At 62.2% G+C, this 16,286-nt stretch overlaps 2 protein-coding genes across 2 annotated transcripts in view; one reads left to right on the top strand and one right to left on the bottom strand.

Annotated features, from left to right (window-relative positions):
• LOC135878408 (MLX-interacting protein-like) overlaps positions 1-7,618 on the top strand; it is a 28,187-nt gene extending 20,569 nt beyond the window's left edge. Inside the window, 10 exon segments of the mRNA XM_065404076.1 lie at positions 1-73; positions 76-252; positions 784-827; positions 1,226-1,313; positions 4,158-4,234; positions 4,633-4,749; positions 5,156-5,283; positions 5,702-5,825; positions 6,154-6,283; positions 7,004-7,618. Of these exon segments, the coding sequence (XP_065260148.1) occupies positions 1-73; positions 76-252; positions 784-827; positions 1,226-1,313; positions 4,158-4,234; positions 4,633-4,749; positions 5,156-5,283; positions 5,702-5,825; positions 6,154-6,283; positions 7,004-7,266 (1,221 nt within the window). The 3' untranslated portion in view covers positions 7,267-7,618.
• A 2,188-nt stretch (positions 7,619-9,806) lies between these two features.
• POLD4 (DNA polymerase delta 4, accessory subunit) lies at positions 9,807-15,128 on the bottom strand. The gene is made up of 5 exons (XM_065403953.1): positions 15,039-15,128; positions 14,540-14,639; positions 12,797-12,904; positions 11,105-11,216; positions 9,807-10,100 (listed from the first exon to the last, which is right to left on the bottom strand). Exons 2-5 carry the CDS (start codon positions 14,628-14,630, stop codon positions 10,076-10,078), a joined length of 336 nt encoding a protein of 111 aa, XP_065260025.1. The 5' UTR covers positions 14,631-14,639; positions 15,039-15,128; the 3' UTR covers positions 9,807-10,075.
• Positions 15,129-16,286: the final 1,158 nt, after the last annotated feature.

Below are 16,286 nucleotides of genomic sequence, written 5' to 3'. Positions count from 1 at the left end.
CCCCACCCGGCCCTCCCATGCAGCACCCCCAACCCACCTTTGTCTTCTCCGTCATCACCCACACGGCTGCTGAAAAACCCCCTTCACCCACCCGGCACCCTCCTTCCCCCGGGGGAACCTTTGCCATGCCTGTGTCTGGCCCCCTGCCCAACAGGGCAAGGTCCCGGCAGCTACAGCACATTGCCCCAGCGCCCACCTCTAACCACCTCCCGGCAGCCCCCAGTGCCTTCCTTACCCGCCTGCTCGTAGCAGGTATGTGCTTGTGGGGGCAGCGCAGCCTGCCTGCCTGGCACTGGGGGGAGAGGCTGTTGTGGTGGGATGAGGGGGAGTGGGTGTGGGGTGGGGAGAGTGGGCATAGGGGGCATTGCTTTTAGGGGCAGGCAGGTGGTGATGGGTGCGTGGGGCAGGGGAACTGGGCATGCCTGGGGGTGTTGCTGGCAGAGGGGTCAGTGGGGGGGGAGTTGCTCGTGGGGGGCTGGGCATAGAGGGTTGCTGTCGGGGTGGGGGACTAGGTACTGGGGGGGAGTTGGCAGGGGGCTGACCATAAAGGGTATTGCTGGTGCAGGGGAGGGCTGTTGGGGGTGGGGAACAACAATGGAGTTGCTGGTGGGAGGAGCGGGTGGGGGTGTCCATGGTGCAGGGGAGCCTCTCCCCCCACCCCCTCAGATGTGGGCCATCCCAAGACCCAGGGCTGGAGAGACACTGCTCTAGGTGACTACCTAGGAGCTGTGACCTCTGTGGGAGAGCCTCACTCCTTCTCTACCCGCTTTCTTTCCCCCCCAGGCCCATCAACACAGCCTCTCGCTCCAGCCAGGGACTCTTCCCAGGTGAGAGCACCCCCTGCTGCAGAGGGTGGTGCTGGGCAGTTCAGGCTCCTCTCCCTCCCTGGTGTCACAGTGCCCCCTGCTCTGGAGGATGGGGCTGGGCAGTGCAGGCTCCTTCCCCTCCCTGGTGTCATAGCACCCCCTGCTGGAGAGGGCGGGGCTGGGCAACTATTAGCTCTCCCCCTCCCTGGTGTCACAGCGCCTTCTGCTGAGGAGGGCTGGGCTGGGCATCTAAAAGTTCTTCCCCCTCCCTGATGTCACAGCACCCCCTGCTGATGAGCTATACAATTTAAATCCACCCAGGAATCACTCAGCTAACGCTGCTGGGTTTAGGGTGCCCTGCTTGTGACTGGGGCAGATTTCTGTCCTCCCCTGCTGACTCCCTCATCTCTCCCCTCTAGGTCTGCACCCCACTAGAGCTCCCTGCAGGCGTCCTGCTGTTGGAGAAGCCTATCGACCCTCGCTCTGTCACTGCCTCCTCCAGCACTGGTAAGATGGGGGGTGCTGCTGTCAGGCCTCTCATCACATGGGCTCTTGCTGTGGGTGCTTGGCTCTTGGGGGTGATGGGACAGGGGAGATGGGTGATGGGGCTGGGGAGAGCATCAGGCTGCGGGGGGGGGGCAGGAAGGTGGTTGGCTCATAAGAAGCGTCTGGGGAGTGGGAACTTGGTGGGTTCATAGGTGGCTGGAGAGAGGGGCGTGTTGAGGGGATGGCAAGGTGGGGAGCTGGCTGGAGGGACTGGGGAAGTGTAAAGGGGGACAGCTTGGGGAGACTGGGGGGATGACAAGGTCAGGGGCTGGCTGGGGGATCAGGGGTGATGGCAAGGTGGGGGGATGGCTGGAGGACCTGGGGGGATGGCAGGGTGTGGGGATAGCTGGGGGGACCTGGGATGATGGCAAGGTGGGGGCTGTCTGGAGAATCTGAGGGGACAGGAAGGTGGGGGCTGACTGGGGGATCTGTGGGGATGGCAAGGTTGGCAGGCTGGCTGGTGGGACCTGAGGGGATGGCAAGCTGGAGGGCTGGCTGGGGGGACCTGGGAGAATGGCAAGGTGGGAATTGGCTGGAGGATGTGAGGGGATGTCAAGGTGGGGGCTGGCTGGGGGATCTGAGGGGATGGCAGGGTGTGGGGATGGCTGGGGGGACCTGGGATGATGGCAAGGTGGGGGCTGTCTGGAGAATCTGAGGGGACAGGAAGGTGGGGGCTGACTGGGGGATCTGTGGGGATGGCAAGGTTGGCAGGCTGGCTGGTGGGACCTGAGGGGATGGCAAGCTGGGGGGCTGGCTGGAGGGACCTGGGAGAATGGCAAGGTGGGAACTGGCTGGAGGATCTGAGGGGACGGCAAGGTGGGGGCTGTGAGGGGACAGGAAGGTGGGGGCTGACTGGGGGATTTGTGGGGATGGCAAGGTTGGCAGGCTGGCTGGTGGGACCTGAGGGGATGGCAAGCTGGAGGGCTGGCTGGGGGGACCTGGGAGAATGGCAAGGTGGGAACTGGCTGGAGGATCTGAGGGGATGGCAAGGTGGGGGCTGGCTGGGGGATCTGAGGGGATGGCAGGGTGTGGGGCTGACTGGGGGATCTGTGGGGATGGCAAGGTTGGCAGGCTGGCTGGTGGGACCTGAGGGGATGGCAAGCTGGGGGGCTGGCTGGGGGGACCTGGGAGAATGGCAAGGTGGGAACTGGTTGGAGGATCTGAGGGATGGCAAGGTGGGGGCTGGCTGCGGGATCTGGGGGGCTGGCAGGGTGGGGGCTGGCTGCGGGATCTGAGGGGATGGCAGGGTGTGGGGATGGCTGGGGGGACCTGGGATGATGGCAAGGTGGGGGCTGTCTGGAGAATCTGAGGGGACAGGAAGGTGGGGGCTGACTGGGGGATTTGTGGGGATGGCAAGGTTGGCAGGCTGGCTGGTGGGACCTGAGGGGATGGCAAGCTGGGGGGCTGGCTGGGGGGACCTGGGAGAATGGCAAGGTGGGAACTGGTTGGAGGATCTGAGGGATGGCGAGGTGGGGGCTAGCTGGGGGATCTGAGGGGATGGCAAGGTTGGCAGGCTGGCTGGTGGGACCTGAGGGGATGGCAAGCTGGGGGGCTGGCTGGGGGGACCTGGGAGAATGGCAAGGTGGGAACTGGTTGGAGGATCTGAGGGGATGGCAAGGTGGGGGCTGGCTGGGGGATCTGAGGGGATGGCAAGGTGGGGGCTGGCTGGGGGATCTGAGGGGATGGAAAGGTGGAGGCTGGCTGGGGGATCTGAGGGAATGGCAAGGTGGGGCTGGCTGGAAGATCTCAGGGAATGGCAAGGTGGGAACTGGCTGGGGGACCTGGGGGGATGGCAAGGTGGGGGCTGGCTGCGGGATCTGGGGGGATAGCAAGGTGGGGGGCTAGCTGGGGGATCTGAGGGGAAGGCAAGATGGGGGTTGGCTGGGGGATCTTGGGTGATGGCAAGGTGGGGGTTAGCTGTGGCATCTGGGGGAATAGCAAAGTGGGGGGCTGGCTGGAGGATCTGAGGTGATGGCAAGATGGGGGTTGGCTGGGGGATCTTGGGTAATGGCAAGATGGGGTTGGCTGGGGGATCTGGGGGGATAGCAAAGTGGGGGGCTGGCTGGAGGATCTGAGGTGATGGCAAGGTGGGGGCTGGCTGCGGGATCTGGGGGGCTGGCAGGGTGGGGGCTGGCTGTGGGATCTGGGGAGATGGCAGGGTGGGGGCTGGTTGTGGGATCTGGGGGGATGGCAGGGTGGGGGGCTGGCTGGAGGATCTGAGGGGATGGCAAGGTGGGGGCTAGCTGGGGCACCTGTGTGTGTGTGGAGGGGGTTGGCTCAGGGGAATGGGGTGACTAGGGGGTGGCTCACCCTGCATTGCCTGCTGGTTGGGGGCCCGGCTGCTCAGATTCGGGGATGGCACCAAGGTGTGATCACACCCAGGACAGCCAGGTCTGTGGGTCAGAGGCTGGTTTGGCCCCAGGCTGGCGCTGCCTGGGGCTGATCTGAAATGTGCCATTCTGGGGAGGACATTGGGAGGCTACAGTTTTAGGCTCCTCCCCATGGCGAGGGTGGTGCTGGGGAGGGTTCACGGCATCACTGATCTGGTGCTGGGGGTGGATCCTGGGAGTGTGGGGCCTGGAGCCCTCTATCCTTCACATGAACAGACCTCTGCTCCTAGAAGTGGGCTGGGAGCTGAACCCACCTGGGCAGGGTCTGACAGGTTCCCTTACCAGCCCGTGTGCCCAGAAGTGCTGGGGTGGGATGGGTCACTCACCATGCCTTACTGGGCCCTGGGGAGCAGCATTGGGATCTTGCCCACATGAGCGACCCAGATGTTTCCCTGTTTCCTTTGGATTCCCCCAGATGCCAAGTCCGAAGATAGAGCTGAGCGCAGGGGACCCCATGCTTCCCACCAGCCCTGCAGCCTCCCCAGCACCAAGGTAACATGGGCCCCTGCCAACCCGCCCACACCCGGGCCCCTCCCCGCTGAGTGGGGCGGCAGGGAGACTTCCCAGGGAAAGCCCAGGTGCTGCAGGGAGCGGGTGAGGGCTCAGTAGAGGGTGCTGTCCCTCACTGTCAGTGTTGACCACAGTGCGACACTAGGGGGCGCTGTGCTGCCTGAAGTGTGGGGGGGCTTGGTAGGGGGGCACTCTCCCCTCATTCTCAGTGCTGAGCCCAGTGCCCCAGCCAGGGGGTGCTGTGCTGCAGCGGGTGCCGTGCGTGAGCTGGATGGGCATGACTGCCCCTTGTGTTAGCTCCTGGCTCTGCGCTGTCGGAGAGGAGTCAGTCCTGATCCCTGGGGCGGGGCTCACAGCCTGGTTTTGATTGGATCCTGCAGGGCAGCCAAAGAGCCGGCTTTACCTCTGCTGACCACGCCCGGCGCATGAACATCAGCTGCGCCTTCGACACCCTCGCCAGCCTCGTGCTGCCGGGCTTGGCCCAGCCCAGCGTCAAGGTACATGCCACGTGGCGCCCCTGGCCATGCCTGCTGTCCAGCCCTCCAGTTCCCCCTTCCCTCCACTGCCTGGCACCGTTCTCCCCAGCAGTGGGTGCTGGAACACCTGGCCCCACTTCGCTGTGCTGGCCCAGTCCCTCATCCATCCCTGTCTCTCTGTCGGTCCCTCACCTTTGTCTCCCCCACCCATTTCTCTCTCTGCCTATCCCTGGTCCTCATCCCTCCCTCTCCGTCTCCTCCTCTGCTCGTCCCGGGTCCTCGTCCCTTCCTCCCCGTACCCTCTGTGCCCATCCCTGCTCTTCGTATGTCCCCCGTCTCTGCCCGTCCCAGTCCCTCGTCTGTCCCACCCCATCTCCCTCTCTGCTCGGCCGGCTGCTGTGTCTCATGCTCGGCCCATCTTCCCCAGCTCAGCAAGGCCACGCTGCTGCAGAGAAGTGTGGTGTACGTGGGGCGGCTGCAGCAGGAGCGCCGGCAGGTACAGGAGACGGCCTGGCGCCTGCGGGGCGAGATTGAGGAGCTGAGCGCTGCCATTGGGTGAGTGTGGGATGAGGGTGGGACCTCATTGTTGTCATTGGGTGACTGCAGGAAAGGGGTGGGGCCTATGGGGTGTGATCGAAGAGCTGAGTACTGCCATTGGGTAAGTGCAGGGAGCAGGCGATGCCTGTGGATGAGATTGAGGTGCTGAACTCTGCCATTGAGTGAATGCAGGGAAGGCGCAGGGTCTGTGGGGTGAGATTGAGGGGCTGAGCAGTGCCATTGGGTGAGTGCAGAGAGGGGGTGGAGCCTGCAGGGTGAGATCAAGTGTCTTGAGTGCTGCCATTGGGTGAGTGCAGGGATGGGGTGGGGCCTGTGGGGTGAGCTTGAGTGGCTGAGCGCTGCCATTGGTTGAGTGTCGGGAAGGGGCAGGGCTGTGCCCTGGACTGGTTTTACCTTCTGCCCCCTCTCACCCCAGGGAGTTCCAGTGCCAGCTGCCCCCCAGTGGGACCCCAGTGACTCCTCCACGCTTAGATCACACGGCCCAGCTGTATGACGACTATGTGCGCCAGCGCACCCTGCAGAACTGGCGCTTCTGGCTCGTATCCGCTGGCATGATTGTGTTCAGGGCATCCTGGGGGGCAGGGACACTGCAGGGCCCTGGCTGGGAGGGGGCAGGGATGGCTCTTCCCAGGGCAGAGTAGAAGGGTCTCTGGGGGTGGGGCAGGGCAGGACAAGGGGCTCTGGGGGCAATGGCAATCCCTGCAGAATTGGGGTGGCCCCTCCTGGGTTAGGGAGGGCAAGACAGAGCAGCTGGCCCTGCAGGTGGTGGTGGGGGGGGCTAAGCCAGCCCTTCCTGGTCTCCTTAGGTAGCTCCGAGGCAGGGGGCAGGCAGGAGGTGGATTCTCCTTAACCCCCCTCTGCCCACAGTTCAGCGTGCTCATCAAGCCGCTGTTTGAGAGCTACAGGGAAGCGGTGAGCACCCGCAGTGCCAAGGAGTTCTGCCAGTCGGTGCTGGGCTGGCTGGAGCAGCACTGTGCCCTGCCCATGCTGCGCCCCGGTACGTCCCACCCCCGCACCAGGCCCAAACATCCCCACACTCCCAGCAGCTGGGGGGAAGGGCCCCACTCCGGGGAAGAGGGATTCCAGCCTCTTAAGGAGCTTCTGTGATCCCCTCGGCCTCCAGGAAAATCCCGTTTCCTGAGGTAGGGCCCCCTGAGCTCCCAGAGATGGGCACTCATTCATCCTGCCTGCCTGACGGGGGTGTCCTTATCCACAGGGCACACAGAGAGGATGTAGTAACCCACGTCAGAACCAATCAGTGGTGGAGATGGGGATAGAACCCAGGAGTCCTGGCTCCTAGACACCCCCGGTCTAACCACTAGACTCCACTCCCCTTCCAGAGCTGGAACTAAAACCCAGGAGTCCTGGCTCCCAGCTTCCCTCCCCACTCTACCCATTAGGCACCACTCCCCTAGCCCAAGTCTTTCTGAATCAGACCCCTACAGTTGGGCTCCAAACCCCAAATCAGGTTGGCTCCAGAATCACTGGTTGCTTTGGAATGTGCCTGCCCTGGATTCAATGTCACCCCCAGGCATTCCCCCACAATCTGACCACTGGGCAGGGCTTTCTGAGCCGCCTCCTCTACCCATCCTGCCAAGCCCAGCTCAGGGCTCTTCCAGCTGATAGGCTTGGGGTAAGGATGTGGGCGGGCAGCTTCCATCTGGAGCTGGTGCTAGTTTCTCCCTCCCCCGCAGCTATCTCCAGCTCCCTCCTGCAGCTCAGCAAGCTCACAGCCATCCTGACCCAGCCCTCGCGCCTCCCCGAGCAGGCCCTGCAGGCTGTCTGCCGCCCCCCGCACAGCAAGGGCCACAGCTAGTGGGCCCCACTGTGCTGCGCGAGGACGTCCCGACGCTGCCCATTTGCGGAGAAGAGAGGATGGGAGGGACGCAGACATCTTCGACTCCTGGGTGGCGCCCCACCCCACCATGGGCCCAGATGCGTCTGGACGGACATGCAGGGGCTGCTGCGGGGCCTCTGTAATAGCCCTAGCAGGGGGAGGCTGATTGATCCACAGAGAAGGTGGAATTGGGGGGCTCAGAGCTGGGCATCCCTAGAGAGCAAAATGGGGGGGGGCTCAGAGCTGGGGATCGCTTTAGCCCCCACTGACATGGAAATGGGGTGGCTCTGAGTGGGATTTCCCTGTAGCACCCATAGAGAGGGGCATCTCTCAGAGCTGGGGATTCCCCTATACACCTCTAGTGAAGGGGATCTGGAGGATGAGTAGAGGGTCCCCTTTAGCATCCCCCCATGGGGGCAGGGGGATGCTGGCAGGTCGTGGCTCTGTTTGGACAGTGACAGCAGGAGCTGTATTAAACCCCCAGCATGTGGGACTGGCCAGTGCCTCAGATCTCTTCTTGCAGGGGGAAATGGAGGGCAGGGAGCATCCAGAGATACCTGCCCTCCCCTGCTTGCCCACCAGAAGGCACTAAAATGCCACTAAGGCAGTGGGCCAGCCAGGGATCTGTCAGTGATTAACCTGGGCTCTCCCCTTAGTCTCAGCCAGCCTCTGCCCTAGGAACTGTCAATGCCTATGGGGTGGGGGCCCAGCCACTGCATCCTACCTGCTCTCCCCACCCCCAGTGTCTCAACCCTGCTCCTGGGTCCCCAAGCAGCAAGAGAGTCACCTGCCAGAGTAAAGCCCCATCGCTGCCCCCTTGCGAACTGTTAGCCCCAGGTGGAGGCGCACAATGAACTAATCTCAGTGCTTGACTCGTTTGAGCTGCCCTGCCTCATGGGAATGTGGCTCCCAGCAGGAGGCGCTGCAGGGAGTGGGGCAGGAGCACTGGCTGTGGGGGGAGCTCCCGGCTACACCTGTCCCAGCAGAGGGCGCTGCAGGGAGCAGGATGTGGCTGGTGACTGGGTTGCTCTGGTTTCCTTGCATGTCTGTCTGGGGTTGCCCCTGCCCTTTGATGACATAACCACTCTGGTCAGAGATTTCGCCCAACTGAGGTGCCGCAGCTGTGGCCACCCACATGGGCCCATGGCCAGCAGCCACCCAGCTTTGACTCCTGGGCGCTAGGGAGACAGCTCACTGCTGGGGTTGGCCTCCAGGGTTCCCTTGCCCCTGCACTGGCTGAGCCCCCCTACCCTTCTACTCCCCTTCCCCCTCACCCAGCTCTGAAGCTCCTTCCTCCCTCACCCGCCCCACCACAGGCTCACCGCATGATGCTCGCTTGATGGCAGTGCCTAGGGGACTGGCAGGCCTGGGGAGGCAGCCCCCTCCCTGCTTGGTGTTTCTGTTTCCCCATGGCGGAGAGGGCAGAGGTTGGGAGAGAGGGTACATGATGAATGTTTAACCCCAAACAGGCCAGCCTGCTCTAGCTTCAGCCCAGCTCAGCCCATGGAGCTGCACTGGGCAAAGCCAAGAGCCAGCAGCCATCCCCCAGGCCTGCTGACCAGCGCTGGCACAGGGGGCCCTCCATGCACAATCTGGGCCCCTAGAGGAGAAAGGCTCTGTCTCCCATTCCCCAGAGCCAGCCAGTCCCCCACCCTGGGGCCAGAGCCAAGGGAGAAGCCCCCCCCCCACCCCCCCCAGGCCCACTCTGCATCATTGGATGACAATGCTTTTTGCACTGAGGTTTGGGCAGCTCCAGGCTGAGTAGCCTGGGCTGATGAGCACGTCTTCCCTGGGGGTTCCTGCTGACCTGTGATTGGGGCAGGGGTTCATGCACTGAGGCTGGGGTTCACTTGCCCCTGCGTGTGGAGAAGTCACACAATTACACCTGTAGCTGCTGGGTGTGCTGTCACTCCTATAGGGCCAGACGCCCCAGGCCATGACTTGTCGTGCTCAGGGCCCGCAAAGGCTCTCACAAGACAAGACACCACAGTGTGATTCTAGACTCACAGGCAGTAGAGCTGAACAGCTGTGTGCTGGAGCTGACCCACACAGGAAAATGTTCTAGACCAGACAGGTGCACTGATGTTCTGGAGCTGGTGCCTTGGATAGAGAAAAATCTGCTTCTGCATGCAGGTGAGCCTGGTGCCAAATGGATTTAGAATATGTGCATTAGCAAGATGGTGTTACAGAGCAGATGGCATAGCCGAATGGTTCTAGACCACATGCCATATTTGGTCACACCATCGCTCTGTGGGTCTAAATTGCACATGCCCTAGCTGGCTGCGATTGGCTTCTAGAATGCATGCCATGCCATGGTTCTAGACTACCTGTGCTATCTGGACAACACAAGGTGAGTGAACATTAGGAGACACCATGGTTCCAACACAGCAGCACTAGTTGGATACTAGGGGGTTCTAGAGCAGAAGGCTAGCTGGACATAAGGGTCCAGACCAGCTGCAAGCTTCAGTGTTTTGGAGCAAAGCTAACTAGAGGGCATGAGGGCCCCAAAGGTGGCTGCTTGTCCCACCCATCTCTAGAGGGACTGTGCACTGAAGTCGGAGAGCTGTTTCCCCATGACACCTAGGCTTTTCAGAAGAGACGCGGCCCACTCATGCTTTGGCATTTGACCCTCCTGCACCTGCCTTGCCCCAGGGTCTAGAATTCACCAAGCCTCAGAAGTTCTCAAACAGGCCCTTTAATCTGGGATATGGACCTCAGCAGCTGATGGAACAGAGCACAGCTTGGTCTAGGGTTGCCAGGACCTGGGTTTGCCCATCCAATGTGGGCCCTGGGCACTCCATACCCCAATTGCCAGGGGAACACCCCCCCCCCCCTTCTTAATACAAGCACAGAGCTATTTTCCAATCAGGAACCAGAGTAAATGCTGTGAGGTCCGGGCGGCAGCATGATTCCCCCTTCCTTGCTGTATGGCGGGGCCAGCCATGCCTCATCTCAGAGTGGGTAGTCATGCCAGAGGCTGCAGAGGAAGGCAGAGAGAATACGGTTACTCCCCAGGGTCCCTAGCTCTGCATCCTGCCCCTCCCCCCCCCTCCACGGGGCCCAGCCAGGGCTGGAAGGCCTGGAATGCAGCTGGTTCCCTGCAGCGCCGCTGTGGTGGGTCTGCAGGAGACACAATTTTATGGTTCATTTAGGGAAATGACACGGCTGGGTCCCACGACTATTGACTTTCAGGGATGGCCAGCCTGCAGCAGAGGGGAGGGAGCTCAGATCTCTCGTTCTCCCCTCAAACCCCTTCATTTCTTCCTTCTCTTTGCCCAGCCCTCAGAGCCAAGGGCTCTGAGCCCCAAGGCAGGACTGGAAACCCCAAGGGCTGCATGGTGCAGGGCTCAGCTGGTGGCACTCTCCCCTCGTAGTCACTGCTGGCCCCAACGCTTCAGTGCAGCACTAGGGGGTGCTGTGCTGCAGGGTGAGGGGCTCAGTAGGGGGCACTCTCTCCTCACAGTCAGTGCAGGCACCAACTGTACTGACCTTTGAATCACCCTCAATAGGTTTCAGGATTAATGCCCTACTGACATGCTGGGGTAGCTCTCCTATGTGGGAGCTGTGGGTCTAGGCGCTCTGCAAACTCCGGCAGGTATCACTGCAGGGGGCGCATTGCTTCACAACTGCAAGGGAAGAGGGTTCATTTCTCCACTGGGAGTTGGGGGGGAGCAGATCCTGAAGCCTGAGCCTGCAAAGGGGTGTGGAGATGCCCTAGATCTGCAATGATCATTTGTGGAACCCCCTTGTCCCTCAGATCTATGCACAAAGCTCCTTCCAAGCCAGGCTGCTGGGAGCAAAGGGGGTGGGGGCTGAGTTTCAGCTGATGCACCCAGGAGACTGATCACATTCCTCTTCTTCCCCCCACGCACATGCAGCAGGGCTCGTTTCAGGGAGATTTACTATCCCAGGGTGATGACGCTGCTAGGCAGCAGCTGGGAAAGCAACACACACACACAAGGGGCTGGGCCCCAAACCAACCAGTGCATGAAGCTGGGGTCTCCCTCATGCTCCAGCAGTGTCTCCCTCACCGTGAGAGGGGGGCTCAGCCCCAGGGACTTGGCCCGCTCCCAGCGCTGCAGCCGGGTGATCCCTGCCAGCAAAAGTGAAAGGTTAATGGGGGGTGGGGTGGCAGGAGCGTGCGGCCACTGAAGGCCCAGGTGCACCCCCATTGTGCCAGCACTGCACAGCTGACGACCAAGATCAGGGTTCCCCATTGTGCCAGGTACTGCACAGATCCGTCCCTAAAGAGCTTCATTTAAAAATGGCAGAACAGGCTCAGCCCTGGGCAGGGTGGATGGGAGTGCTGCCCCCCCCCCCCGGTTTTGATCAGGGGGCCAGCCCTGAGAAAATGGGGATCATTGGGGGGGGGAAAGCTGTAACTCCTCTCCTCCCCCCAGGGATCCCCAGACAAGTGAACCAAAGAGGAAACGGGGTGTTTGGGTGCTGCCATCAAAGGCCTGGCCCATGTCCATGAAGGGTCTGGAAAGACAACGGGCACCCCAAGGACTTAGCACCTGACACCTGCTTTTCGGCAGGTGGAGCCCAGGAACTCAGCACAGCTCTGGTATCAGACCGACGGGCCAGGCAGCTGGGCTAAGAGCCAGGCTTTGGGGAGCCAGAGCCAAACGGGAATCCACCCCAGCTTGACTGGGCGCTGACCTCTGTGACCTTTGCTTCTCTACACTGCCCTGAGGACTCCCCATGCCATGTGCCTGCAGGCTAACAAACCCTGCTCTGGTTGGAAAAGCTGCCTAGTGTCACTGGCTGGGATGCCCGGGGCCCTGGAGAGGGGGACAGTCTCTGACCAGGCATCTGGCTCAGTTGGACTCGCTGGGCAGAGCTCATGATGCAAAGCAGGAGCCCAGTGTCTCAGACGCTAAGGCTGTATGGCAGGTCCTTGAGGAAACGTGGGACCCTCCGAGGGTCAGGCACATTGACAGGGGTCCTCCAAGAGACTGTTTCAAAGTTGGGATGTAGTGCCCACTCTGCGGATCTGTGACAGAAGGGATGTGGGTCCTTCCCCTATAGGGGGTGCTGGCTCTGATCAGGCCAGGGGGGCTGGTTGGCTCAGGAGGGCAGAGAATAGAACACTGGGCCTTTTCCTTCTAAGGGACACCAGCTCCTATCCAGCCCTACCCCAGAATTCAGGCCCTCAACGTTGTTTAGCAGCAGTGGACCAGGTGGCGTGGCATTCATGTCCCACTGGCCAGGCTCCCATCACCGCATCCCCCAGTGTATGGCCCCATTGGCCACCTGGGGATGGGGAAGGGAGCAGGGTGACTAGGATGATCCAGGGGCTTCCCCTGCTGCCCCCCATGGGGCCAAGAGATGAGCTGGCCTGGCAACCCCTCAGCAGGAGCCAGCTGGAGCTCTCTCAGTGCAGGGATAGGGGGCGGAGCTCTCACGAGTGGTGGGGGAGAGGGAAGGAAGCGGGGCTATCACCAGTGGGGGGAGGGGAAAGGGGAGGGACACACATTGGTTCAGGATGGAAGGGGCGGGGCTCTCACCAGTTCAGGACAGAAGGGGCGGGGCTGTCACTGATGTGGGGGGAGAAGGGGGCAAGGCTCTCACCTGTGGGGCACAGGGAGCTCTCATCAGTGGGGGGCTCTCACTGGTGGGGGGAAGGGTGGGGCTCTCACTGGTTCAGGATGGAGGGGGCAGGGCTCTCACCAGTGCAGGGTCCATACTCCCAGCTGAGGTCGAACTGTTTGAGCATCTCCAGCTGGGCCAGGTGCAGGGAGCCGCCTGGGGGGGCATCATCTGGGACCGGCACCACCTCTGAGCAGCAGATGGGAACAGACAGATCAGCATTGCTGTGGAAATAGGCCCAGGCCCCCAGCAGCCCCCCCCCCAACCCAGTGCAAGCCAGGAAGCCCCGGGCTCAGTTGTTCCCCCCAGGGCTGAGCTGGAGGGGGCACGGCTTGAGAACACAGGCCAGTAATAGTGGCTGGCCCAGCTCCCAATGGCCAGGGGCAGATCGAGTGACAATGGTTATTATGGGTCTGTCCATGGCTCCAGATCTGTCTATCTCCCCCACGCCAACAGCCCTGACCCCTGGCTCTCCCCTAACCTGGAGGGTGGGGTATGTTGCAGGGACAATGTCGCCCCCCAGGACTGAACCCAGCCCCAGCTCTGAGAGCGCAACCCACTTGGTCTGAGCCACCGAGCCGCCCAAAGCTCGAGGCTGAGACAGGCTCCAGTCTGCACCCCTGGCTTGACCACTTGGGGGAGGGGAGGGGACGGATAGTGAGCAGCACAGGAGCAGAGCAGAGTGTACTCATGTCCCCAACCCCTGAGACAGTTCTGCCCCTTCATCCCCCACCCCTGTGACAGCTCCACCCCCTGCACTCCTCCAGCCCCTGACAGCTCCACTCCCTTGCACCTCTCAAAACAGCTCCGCCCCACATACCCTGCAGCTATTGAAGCGGTTCTGCATAGGAAACCAGGTGTCCTGTTTTCGACTGGAACACCCAGTCGAAAAAGGGTCCTGGCGGCTCCAGTCAGCACCACTGACCGGGCCGTTATCTGTCCTGTTGGCAGTGCTGCGCAGCAGGGCTGGCAGGCTCTCCGCTACCTCTGTGCCGTGTGGCTCCTGGAAGCAGTGGCATGTTCCCACTCCAGCTTCTATGCATAGGGGCAGCCAGGGGGCCCCCCTGCACACTGCCCCCATGCCAAGTGCCACCTCCGCAGCTCCCATTGGCTGGGAACTGCAGCCAATGGGAGCTGTGGGGGTGGTGCCTGTGGACGCAGCATGCACAGCCACCTGGCCGTGCCTCTGTGTAGAAGCCAGGGAGGGACACGCCGCTGCTTCCGGGAGCTGCTTGAGGTAAGCACTGCCCAGAGCCTGCACCCCTGACCCCCCCCCCAGGCCCCAACCCCCTACCCCAGCCCTGATCCCCTTCCCACCCTCTGAACCCCTCGGTCCCAGCCCAGAGCACCCTCCTGCACCCCAAACCCTTCATCCCTGGCCCCACCCCAGTGCCCTAACCCCCTCTTGCATCCCAACCCACTGCCTCAGCCTGGAGCCCCCTCCCACACCCTCAACCCATTTCTGGCCCCACCCTGGAGCCCGCACCTCCAGCCGGAACCTTCACCCCCCTGAGCCAGCCTGGTGAAAGTGAGGGAGGGAGGATGGGGAGAGAGGGAGATGGAGTGAGCGGGGGGCGGGGGTAGAGCCTTGGAGGAAGGGTGGGGCAAGGGTGTTTGGTTTTGTGTGAGTAGACAGTTGGCAACCCTAGTTCTGTCCCCTCTGCATCTCCCAGCTTCTGAGATGGCTCCACACCCACAGCACCCCCAATTCCTGCTCTACCCGCATCCCAAGATCCGTCTGTGACATCCAGGGCCCCAGCTGTGCCAGGCTGGGGTTTGAGCCCATCTTCTGGGGTCCTGCCCCTCCATGGGCCAGGCATTCACCTGGCTGTAGGCTCCCCTCCTTGGTGTCAGGGTCCTGCCGCTGCCTCTTCACCACCTGGAAGGAGTCGGTGATAAGCCGCTTCCTGCCCATGGCTCCTAGCTGCAGGGGGGGAGCAGGAAAGTTGGTCAGTGGGGAAAGGTCTGGGCCCTGGGGCAGCTCCCAAGAAGAGCCTGAGGGAGATGCCCCAAGGTGGCAAAACTATTACACTTAATTACCCCTAATGTTTTCACCCCTCAGCTCATACACTCTGCTCTAACCCCTAGACCCTGCTCCCCTCCCAGAGCCAGGATAGAACCCGGGAGTCCTGGCTGCTAGCCCCCTCCCCTGTAACCCCTAGACCCCGCTCCTATCCCAGAGCCAGGATAGAACCCAGGAGTCCTGGCTGCCAACCCCAAACCACAGCCCCTCCCCCTCCGTCCTCAGGGAGGGGCTGGGGGTTCCCCTTCCTGCTCTCCCAGCTCTGGGGAGGGGGAGACGGTCACAGGGACGGGACGATACCGTGGTCGGCTGCGATCGACGCCAGGACCCACCAACCGAGGCCGAGAGCCCTGTGGGGGTCCTGGGGCTCCGCCTCCCGCTCCCGACACAATGAAGGGGCCCCGCCTTCCGGGCCGGCAGCCAATGGGAGCGCTGCTTTCGCTTCATCTTAAAAGGGCACGCACAGCTGGGGGATGCAGAGAGTGAGTGAGGGAAATGGCGGAGCTGCGGAGCACGGGATAGGGATGGCCGGGCTGGAATAACACCAGCCCACAGCACGGATGGGGGGACCTGAGGGGGCGCACACAGCAGGGATTGGAGCACAGTGGGGGAAGAGATGGGGGACACGGTGCCCACAGCAGGGATGGTGACACAGGGGAAGGGATGGGGGCACACAGGACCGATGGGAGCACAGGGGGAAAGGGATGGGAGACGCACACAGCAGAGATGGGAACACGGGGGCAAACAGCAGGGATGGGAGCACCGGGGGGAAGGGATGGGGGATATGGGGGTGCGCACAGCAGGAACGGGAGCACAAGGGGGAAGGGATGGGGGACACGGGGGCTCACACAGTAGCAATGGGGCGGTATGTGGGAGGTGCACACAGCAGGGATAGGAGCACGGGGGGGGGAGGGATGGGCGGACATAGGTGGTGCACACAGCAGGGATGGGGACATGGGGGCAAATGTAGCAGGGATGGGGGACATGGGAGTGCACACACTGCAGTGATGGGAGCACGGGGCAAGGCATAGGGGGATGTGGAGGGCACACACAGCAGGGATGGGAGCATGGGGGGAGGGATAGCTCAGTGGTTTGAGCATTGGCCTGCTAAACCCAGGGTTGTGAGTTCAATCCTTGAGGGGGCCACTTAGGGATCTGGGGCAAAATCAGTACTTGGTCCTGCTAGTGAAGGCAGGGGGCTGGACTCAATGACCTTTCAAGGTCCCTTCCAGTTCTAGGAGATGGGATATCTCCATTAATTTATTTATGGGTGGAAGGGATGGGGACATGGGGGGGAAGGGATGGGGGCTCACAGGGGCACACAGCACCAATGGGGGGGGGGGGAGGATGTGGAGGCACACAGCAGGGATAGGAGCACAGGGGGAAGGGATGGGGAACATGGGGGTGCACACTTCAGGGATGGGGACATGGGGGAGGGAATGGGGGACATGATGGCACACAGCTGGGATGGGAACATGGTGGGAGGAGGTGGGTGCACACAGGAGGAATAGGGGTAAGCGGGGGGGAGGTCATGCCCATCCTGCCCTA

Source organism: Emys orbicularis, chromosome 4 (assembly GCF_028017835.1).
Source record: "Emys orbicularis isolate rEmyOrb1 chromosome 4, rEmyOrb1.hap1, whole genome shotgun sequence".
In the NCBI taxonomy this organism is placed as follows: domain Eukaryota; kingdom Metazoa; phylum Chordata; order Testudines; family Emydidae; genus Emys; species Emys orbicularis.
The sequence above is the reverse complement of the archived record's forward strand: the minus strand, read 5'-3'. Positions and strand labels throughout refer to the sequence as shown.

What these genes read in the sequence shown, in the direction of transcription:
- POLD4 (XM_065403953.1), bottom strand. Translation starts at nt 14,630, where the DNA reads ATGGGCAGGAAGCGGCTTATCACCGACTCCTTCCAGGTGGTGAAGAGG. An exon ending in GGAGGGGAGCCTACAGCCAG is followed by an intron (nt 12,905 to 14,539) that starts GTGAATGCCTGG and finishes TCTGCTGCTCAG; the next exon opens with AGGTGGTGCCGGTCCCAGAT. An exon ending in GACCCCAGCTTCATGCACTG is followed by an intron (nt 10,101 to 11,104) that starts GTTGGTTTGGGG and finishes CTTCCTCTGCAG; the next exon opens with CCTCTGGCATGACTACCCAC.